Below are 9,656 nucleotides of genomic sequence, written 5' to 3' on the forward strand. Positions count from 1 at the left end.
TTACGTTACGCGCATGCGCAGTCGGCATCAGCGGTCATTCATTATAAAGCCGCAAGTTCCTCCGTCTCTTTCCACCTTCAGCCATTTTGACGATGTTAGGAGCTGTGGGACGCTGCTGCACCGGGGCTCTGCAGGCTCTTAAGCCTGGGGTCCAGCCCCTGAAAGCTCTCGTTGGATCCCCAGCCGTCCTCTCACGTAAGTCCTGCATGCTTGGTGGATTTGACCGAAACCGTGGAAGGAAAAGATGCATTCAGGCGCCTGTCAGAAGGGCAGGGGCTATGCTAACGCTAGCTACCGCTAGCAGCACGCTGAGTGTCCTGCCGGCGCCGGAGCAGGCCTTAAGACTGAAATGTCAAAATTGAGTTTGACTGGAGCCATTCCAAATTGTTACATTGTTATACATGTGCATGTATGCTGCCATTGACAGGTGTCATGAATCAGAAAGTGAGCTGGCTGTGTTGTTCTTTGGCTAGCAGCAATGACCTTTGTGTAATGACATGAGGCTGTGCAGAGGCTGCTAGGTTAGCATTACAAGTTGGGCTTTAGCAAGGTCTGGCTAGCAGATTAGCAAGGTTAAACGGTGTGCAACGTTTACCTGAAGACGCATTGAATTCACACAGCAGCAGAAACTGCTTTAATATTATAATAACAAACAGTAACGTTATATATGTACTTTGAGTGTCCTGCGTCAGTCTTTTACAGTACAGCATTAGCAGTGTTAGCTTGAAGTGCATTTCATTCATCTGTCAGCCTGGACACGTAACTTTATTCAGTCTGGAAATGGCTTGTTGCAGGGTTTACTAATCTAATTATATTTCACACAAGTATGTTGCCGTTTTGTAGGAGGGACTTACTCGATCATTTTAGTTGTGTTTTAAAGCTATGTCGTAGTTTGGCCGACGGCTATGACTTGACATTGAGCCGGAGCCTCCAGACACGCAGTTTGTCTGGCCGCTCTGCCCCACCAGCAGACGGGCTGTTATACTGGAGACAAACGAATACGTCCCAGGCACTGACATAACAAGGTCATGACTGCAGCACACATGCATGACACTGTCTGCATTATGTTACAGGCAGAGATTATGTCGCACCTGCCGCCGCTGCTGCCATCGCCAACGGGCGCATTGTGGCCGTCATCGGTGCCGTCGTCGACGTCCAGTTCGATGAGGGCCTCCCTCCCATCCTCAACGCCCTGGAAGTAGCCGGCCGCGAATCCAGGCTAGTCCTGGAGGTTGCACAGCATCTTGGTGAGCATCTGGGATGATAATTTTGTCATGTACCCATTTGAGCAATCAGAAAACATGTATACAGTAGAAAATAACATAAAACAATGCGTGTGTGTTTAGGGGAGAACACAGTGCGTACCATTGCCATGGATGGTACAGAGGGTCTGGTGCGTGGACAGAAGGTTCTGGACACTGGAGCCCCCATCAGAATCCCAGTGGGACCCGAGACCCTGGGCAGGATCATGAATGTCATTGGGGAGCCCATCGACGAGAGGGGTCCCATCTCCACCAAGCAGTGAGTTCACTTTGAAAATAACAATGTTTGTTGTTGTGACCTTCAAAAATGTCAGGCAGAATGACGATATTTAAATGATGCTAGTGAAAAAATTGCAAGTAGCAATGTAGAAAGCATTGAGGGGCTTAAATTGTACTGGGCTGTGGTAAGTAAGGTAATATTTTCTTTTGTTTTCTACAGGACTGCACCCATCCACGCTGAGGCCCCTGAATTCACCGACATGAGCGTGGAGCAGGAGATTCTGGTGACTGGCATCAAGGTTGTGGACCTGCTGGCCCCCTACGCCAAGGGAGGAAAGATCGGTAAGTGTTGAGATGCAGGTTTGCTCACAATTTCTTTTACAGGCAGGGTGTTCTCTTCGGAAGCCCCTTGGTTATATAATTAAACTAACCTTGTGTTTCTTGTGTTCACAGGTCTGTTCGGTGGTGCTGGTGTCGGCAAGACTGTGTTGATCATGGAGCTTATTAACAACGTGGCCAAGGCCCATGGTGGTTACTCCGTGTTCGCCGGTGTGGGAGAGCGTACCCGCGAGGGAAATGACTTGTACCATGAGATGATTGAGTCTGGTGTCATCAACCTGAAGGACACCACCTCCAAGGTGAGGAGTTTGGCAGAGGATATTAAAGAAACCTTCATATTTGCTACACGATGAAGGCAGCGACTTACCTCACCTCTTGTCCCTGCTAGGTGGCGCTGGTGTACGGACAGATGAACGAGCCCCCAGGTGCCCGTGCCAGGGTGGCTTTGACTGGTCTGACCGTAGCCGAGTACTTCCGTGACCAGGAGGGTCAGGATGTGCTGCTCTTCATTGACAACATCTTCCGCTTCACACAGGCTGGCTCTGAGGTGTGTAAAACATCATGTCTGTCGGTAACAAAGTCACAGGATCAGACTAATTTATTTAAAGAAAAGCTAAAAAAGTTGTAACTTTCTATTCAGATGCAATGTTAATTAAAATGTTGACTGGCTGGCTTGATACTGACAAACTGGATCTGGTGCTCCTCAGGTGTCTGCCCTGCTGGGTCGTATCCCCTCTGCTGTGGGTTACCAGCCCACTCTGGCCACTGACATGGGTACCATGCAGGAAAGAATCACCACCACCAAGAAGGGTTCAATCACATCTGTGCAGGTAAGGACATAAAGGAGGACAACAGACTGGCACTGCAATTGATATAGAACTATAAAAGTTGGTTGCTAAAGACTGTTGATGTATAATTGGCTCATTCTCTCAATCAGGCCATCTATGTGCCAGCTGACGATTTGACTGACCCTGCCCCCGCCACCACCTTCGCTCACTTGGACGCCACAACTGTGTTGTCCCGCGCCATCGCTGAGCTGGGAATCTACCCCGCTGTCGACCCCCTGGACTCCACCTCCCGTATCATGGACCCCAACATTGTCGGAGCTGAGCACTACGATGTTGCCCGTGGTGTGCAGAAAATCCTTCAGGTTTGTTCTATATCAAAATGTGTATTTTTCTAATGCAATTAACTAAACATTCAATAAGTTATAAACAGTTTATCTTCCTCTCCCTTGTAGGACTACAAATCCCTGCAGGATATCATTGCCATCCTGGGTATGGATGAGTTGTCTGAGGAGGACAGACTGACTGTCGCCCGTGCCCGTAAGATCCAGCGTTTCCTGTCCCAGCCCTTCCAGGTGGCTGAGGTCTTCACTGGCCACATGGGCAAGCTGGTGCCCCTCAAAGAGACCATCAAGGGCTTCCAGAGCATCCTTGGAGGTAGGTTCAGTAGAAGTCATGAACTTCAAACTATGTTTCTACATTGTGCCCCTGAACTCCATTTGCAGTTCTCATGTTGCCTTTTTATCCTCGTTTCCCCACAGGTGAGTACGACGCTCTGCCCGAGCAGGCTTTCTACATGGTCGGCCCCATCGAGGAAGTCGTTCAGAAGGCAGAGAAGCTGGCTGAGGAGCACTCATAAACATCCAAACAATCTAAACTGTTGTGGGGAGAAGAGGAGGGGGGTCCTGTTGGTTAGGAGCACTTCGTTTGTAAAACATGTCAAGATACAAATGTACCTGTCTCGTCATCCTGAAAGAAAGTTCTATTTAATGTTTTCAATGAAAGATGGAATAAAACACTGTCTTTACACAAAACAGCTCGTCAACTGTATACTTCCTGAAGGCTTTAAAAGTTGTAGTTGATAAACTTGTTCCAAATAGGGAGTTTTCAAGAAATGGCTGTCCTTATCCACTTTGACCACAGGATGGCAGTCTTGAGCCATGTTAAGCTTTCTGAACTGTGTTGCAGCTTTGTCTCTTAATGAAATAAAGAGCTGGACAAACAATTGGATGAGTGTTTGTTTCAACACAGGGTAAGGGCAACACGGATGTTTTCACATGGTGATAGGAAGAACTATTACAGCTGGTTTTGTACGTTGTTCATAACTTGGATATCAATATTTGTAGAGTAGTATGCATCAAATTGATTGCCAAATTGAGGAGTTTCTGGATGACTTGTACTCAGAGGGACACTATGTAAAAAGTATTTAATCATTCAGAAATTGGTTGCAGAAGTATCTACTAAAGTTGGCATACTAATGAGCTGGGTCCAGCCTATCCTGGTCCAAAGGTCCTGTGCTGGCAGTATAAACGTCAATCCTCTGGTCCCTGAGCACCCAGACTGAATCGTTAACTAAGCTTAGCCATTCGTTATTATTCTGGTGATATGCTGCCCCTGATGTTTTTACCATACATTTGATTGGTGACCAATTCTTAGTGCACCTTTTTAATGTGTCACAAGAGAAATGGGACATCATAATCACTTGAGGTGCTAGGTGCTAACTATTTACTATGCTTCAGTACTTGGGGAGATTTCTCTATAACACTGTGCACACTTTTCTTATAATTTTAGCTTCATTTGTAATGTTTTACTGAATCTTTAAGGCCTGCAGCAACCAAGAGAAAATACGAAGACACTTGAGGCATTTTAATTCACTGGTTTTTAATAGTTTTTCAAGACACGTTTCAAGCTTGTACAGAACACCATGAAATATCACTGTCATATACATACTGGAAGAGGCGTCTTAATTTTCAAAGACGAGGGTTGTTGTGCAGCACGGTATGTACTTTGTAGTTGAGTCCAAATCAGGCAGGTTTTGTTTTTGTATTTTTTTTTACTGCTCTGGGGGATCATTTGCCCGAACAAAGCCCTGTCTGCTAGTAGATAAGGTGGCCTTGAAAATGCCCATTTACTGACTGCATATCAGAGAAGCCAGAGTATAGAAAATAAAGACAAAGTGCTTCTGACGGTTAATGTCACAGAGGTAAGGCCTCCCAGCTACAGTGCATGACACTTCAGTCACGATTGATAAAGATTAGACTGAAAGACTTATATTGGATAATATGTGCACATGTGGATTTTAATAAAGCACGCTCTATTGTATAGGCTTGGCGATAGGAATGGCTTCTTTACTCAGGAGGTAGTCACTGATGCAGGTTGGCATATAGGACAGCGGCAGCCAGAAGAGCTTGGCGTCCCAGCCCGGTGAGTAGCGGGTGCGTGGCCGGACGGCGGCCACAGCGTGCTCCATACAGCTGACCACCTTCATTAGATCCCCATCACTCATCTTGGTGACTTTGTCTGTTATAACCGCTAGCGCTGGGAGACGAAAATGAGCAGAATGAATAAATGTGTGAATTGAAACACATATGGTGAAAATAAGATGAGGCAAACTTACCCTTCTTCACATATTCTGTTCCGTAGTCATCTTTGACCTCCTGGGGCAATCTGTCCCACACCGTCTGGACGTTTTTGCTCAGGATAGCAGCGTCAGTCACGTTTGTCTTGAAGAAGCCTGGCTCAATGCAGAGGACTTTGACGCCAAAAGGTGCCATGTTTAACCTAAATTAAATATTTCATTCATTAATCGTTTGGTAATCTGTGTAATCAGTATTTATGAGCAAAGTAGGCAATCTGACTGTTGACATTCTGACAAATAATTGACTGAGTTAATGTTTCACCTGAGGCTGTCATTGAAACCCTCCACACCATACTTAGAGACAGTGTATGGGCCTCCTGTAGGACTGATCCTCCCAAACACACTGGCTACGTTGACCACCCTCCCTCTGGCTTTCTTGATAAGCGGCAGGACGCTTAGGGTCACCGCGATCACCCCGTTCAGGTTCACGTCCAGCATGTACTTGTAGTCATCGACGGTCAGCCAATCACACGGGGCAGAGGGAACGGACACACCTGCATTGTTCACTACAGCCCACAAACCTAGAGGATCACACAGAGGACGTCAATAAAGCTGTTTTAAACACTTCTTCATTTTGTTTATGTCTGATTCCCCAGAGCCATTAAGCCCCAGGGCCTCTGCTGCACAGAGCGCTGTTCACTGTTTGATCAAGATGTATTAATGTTTAATGTGTCACGTGTCCAAATTGCATAGACCTTGACACTGCACTTCCTCTGGTCCTCAGTAACAAACCTGACAAGTGTGAAGTAGATTGGATGAACAGTTCTCGAGATATCTAGGTAACAGACAGACAGATATTCCTTGTAGTTAGATGACTTCCAAGAGAGCATGTCACTCTGCCATCCTCAGATTATAAAGCAATAATTAATGATTAATGATCTACATAATCAAGGAGGCACCATTACCATACAAAATTCATATAATTAAATGATATAATTTAAATTATTATTATCATAATTTTTAGTTGGACAAATGGAACCTCCCTTGGCCTGCAGGCCTGACTTTGGCCATCTTGTGTCTCCAGCTATGCTAGGAACTATGTGGGGATGTACTTAGCATATTGACATTTGTATTGAACTAAGTACTACGGGGCCTAACATGCTCATGATGACAGTCCTGACATGCTGATGCAATGCAGGTATGATGTTTACCATGTTCACCATCTTATTTTAACCTGTTAGCATGCTAAAATTAGCCTATAAGCACAAGAAATCATCCATTTGGTCATAAACCAAAGTACTGGACACACTTTTGCTCTGATTATGACACTAGATGAAAAGTCAGAGGATCATCAGTAATAACAAATAGCATTAGAATGCTAACACTTTCTAGTTAACATGAAACTCAAAGTATTATTGAGGCTGACAGGAAATGTCATTAGTTTTCCATGATGAAAAGTCAGATGATCACCAAGGTTATTACAATTCCCCCTGATGGGAACATGTTCAATGTTTGATGCTCATCAAGCCAACAGCTGTTCACATTTTTCCGCTAACAGTCCACACTCACCACGCTCCCCCACTTTGTCCTTGATCATCGCTGCAACTTTGGCAACGCTGTCCATGGACCGAACATCCAGGTGTGCTGTGATCAGGTTGCCTGAGCACGCCTTCTTCAGCTCCTCTTCTCCCTTCTCGGTGAAACAAGAAGCGATCACTCTGAAGCCCTTCTTGTCCAGATGGCGGGCCAGGAGGTTTCCAAAGCCAGAGTCGCAGCCTGTGATGTACACATACTTGTTGCCTTTGTCAGGGACTCTTGGAAGCTCCCTGACCCAGCGGTACAAGTAGTAGAAAACCAGCAGCCCCAGGAGGTACAGGAACATGACTGTAGGGAGAACGAACAGGAACTGTGATTTCTCCGGGGATGCTTTGAGTCATACTGAGCCCTTATGCTGTAATACAATGTTGGGCAAGTCTAAGTTATAAGCTTTGGCACAGCATGAACCAGTGCTGGCATGTAGACGTGCATAACTTCACAAGTGCTGCACTTGTATTTTGAGATACTCACTTGCACTTCCTCCTCTGTTCTCCAACTCTACTACATTTGGGAGGAAATAATGCACTTATTAACTTTTCACTACTAAACATATGATTGGTTTGTAAAAAGTAAAAGCCTTAAAGTATCATATATTAAATGCACTTAAATATCTAACGTAAAAGGATATTATACAAATAAATTCATCTAATCTGCAAAGTTAATAGTAACTATAGTAATCAGATAAATGCAGTATGCAGAGTAAAAATTACATTTTCCTCCAAATTTTAGTGGTGCGGAAGTATAAAGTAGCAGAAAAAGGAAATTAATCTTTCACTTTTGGTCAGTGTTCAAAGTATTTAGATCCATTAAAAAAAAAAGCACTAATACGTCACGGTAAAAACACTCAACTCCAAGTAAAAGTGCTGCATTGACACTTAAGTATGTAATCAGCATAATGATGTTGACAGTAAATGCAGCATCATTAGATTATAACTACATCATTCATGTAAAACAGAAAAGTCACTGTTGATTTTGTAGTCCTATTTTGTATAGGACTACAACTAACAATTATGTTATATGTGGACTGATTTCTAATGATTTTCTCCATTAATCAATTTATTGTTTGTTTTGTAAACATTCAGAATTACCCAGATCACAACGCTTCACCTTAACAATGCTTGTTTGCTTGTTTTTGTCCAGCCATAAACAAACACATCAAAATGACTAAATGACTAATTACTATCTGTCAAAAACTTTAACATAACATTTCTGTTGTTTTCATTTAACTACACAGTAAAGTCCTTCATTGGCTTCCTTCAGTTGCACTGATAGAAAAACAAAAATACAGGCTGGTTACTGAGGGCTGAACTGATTTCAAAGTTCAAAGACTCAACGCTTATCTAACTGATGAACAGATAAAAAAAAGTTGCTATGCCTTTATATATAGACTACTGTACACAAAACGTTACATGAAAACATATTGTTCTACATTAGTTCCTGTCTATAAAGAGTCAGTGGATAGACTGTTAATAAACTGGGAGCTTTCTGTCTGAATGTGTGAACTACACTGAAGTTTAAGTCTTACTTGTTATGCAGAGGTCTTCCTGGACTGTCGGACCACCAGTGGCGGAATGTGAAGCTCTCCGCCTCGAAATATAATGACAACCCCTTCCACCAATAGGAGAGCTGCAGGGTCATAAACATCAACAGGCAACAGGCGCCACCTGTTGGCAAGAAAAATGAAATCAAATGGACAAAATGTCTGATTTAAACATTTATTCCCGATATTGTACATGACATAGCCTTTGGGTCATTACATTATATAACCAGCCACATTTACTCAAGTACTGTGCCTAAGTAGTTTTTACTTGAGTATTTGTACACTTTAGTAACCAGGTACTGTAGAGATAACATACATCGGAGTCAAAGTAGCACATTTTTATCAGCTATCAGATTTATATATTTATAAAAAAAATTCTGATAATTAGAAAAATGCTAAATATCGGCTTTAATTATCCCTCTACCCATCCTAAATAGTATACAAGTACATTTTTTGTCTGAAAATCACTTCTGATACATTCAATATCAGATACATTAAAGCCTTTTACTTAAGTTTTTGAACTTTGACATTTACCAGAGTAATATTTTTGACAAGATATCTTCGACACTGCCTACTACAGGCCTACTCAAATGACTTTCACATTCCCGATTTTTGAACTGTCAAGCTCAGAAATATGTGTTAAAAATTGCTTTTTTTAAAATACTTTATTAGTTTTCACAATAGAAAAACATTAGTCTATATGTACAAACCTACAATATTCTCGTGATTTCCTCTGTTTGAACAGTCTGCTGTAAACATTTTGAATGAAGGAGTGTTTTTGTGCTTAGTAACAGACATGAGTAATGAATGAGCTCATTATCCTGCTAACAACATGATCAAAGGGCCGTAGTGAGGTTGTTGAGGGCCATTAGTGGAAAAAGCTCTGTCCTGCTATCCTAGATGTGTGTCATATTTCCATATTAATCCAGACAAACACCATCATTACTAGCATATCAAGTCTCACCTGGTAATTTACTCTTGTATTTATTTATCTACTATTTTACTTGAATTTTTTTAAGGAAGGATGCTAATTGCTAGTTTTACAAATCTTGTCCCTCATTTGGCTTATACGTACAGCATGAAGATATACAGCTGTCAATGATCAGTCTCATAATACCAATAAAATAATCATAATAAAAAAGGTGTGACGTGTCTAATTGTTTCCATTAATACATCTTCTCTCATTTAGTTCGATTACCTCTCACTGTATATTTTACTTTCTATATTTATCAGTTATAATTTCCGTTCTTGTGCTGCTGCAGCAACCTCATTTCCCCTCTGGACATCAACTTAAGCACTTATTAACTTATTTCCTAATATTAAGTGAAATGGTAACT

At 42.6% G+C, this 9,656-nt stretch overlaps 2 protein-coding genes across 3 annotated transcripts; one reads left to right on the forward strand and one right to left on the reverse strand.

Moving 5' to 3' along the window:
* Window positions 1-38: 38 nt before the first annotated feature.
* On the forward strand, window positions 39-3,830 carry atp5f1b (ATP synthase F1 subunit beta). The gene is made up of 10 exons (XM_030410164.1): window positions 39-195; window positions 1,074-1,247; window positions 1,347-1,521; window positions 1,702-1,823; window positions 1,935-2,119; window positions 2,209-2,367; window positions 2,528-2,650; window positions 2,758-2,970; window positions 3,061-3,262; window positions 3,367-3,830. The coding sequence occupies exons 1-10, from the start codon at window positions 93-95 to the stop codon at window positions 3,462-3,464; spliced, it is 1,554 nt and encodes a 517-aa protein (XP_030266024.1). The 5' UTR covers window positions 39-92; the 3' UTR covers window positions 3,465-3,830.
* A 639-nt stretch (window positions 3,831-4,469) lies between these two features.
* Window positions 4,470-8,377, reverse strand: LOC115577111 (retinol dehydrogenase 16-like). Of its 2 annotated transcripts, XM_030409930.1 has the most exons (6): window positions 8,305-8,346; window positions 7,251-7,280; window positions 6,753-7,067; window positions 5,506-5,764; window positions 5,223-5,386; window positions 4,470-5,143 (listed from the first exon to the last, which is right to left on the reverse strand). In XM_030409930.1, the coding sequence occupies exons 3-6, from the start codon at window positions 7,063-7,065 to the stop codon at window positions 4,920-4,922; spliced, it is 960 nt and encodes a 319-aa protein (XP_030265790.1). In that variant the 5' UTR covers window positions 7,066-7,067; window positions 7,251-7,280; window positions 8,305-8,346; the 3' UTR covers window positions 4,470-4,919. The 2 variants fall into 2 exon arrangements, with proteins under 2 accessions (XP_030265790.1, XP_030265789.1); XM_030409929.1 differs by lacking the exon at window positions 7,251-7,280 and having other exon boundaries at window positions 8,305-8,377.
* Window positions 8,378-9,656: the final 1,279 nt, after the last annotated feature.

The sequence above is a fragment of the Sparus aurata genome, chromosome 24, assembly GCF_900880675.1.
Source record: "Sparus aurata chromosome 24, fSpaAur1.1, whole genome shotgun sequence".
Lineage (NCBI taxonomy): Eukaryota > Metazoa > Chordata > Actinopteri > Spariformes > Sparidae > Sparus > Sparus aurata.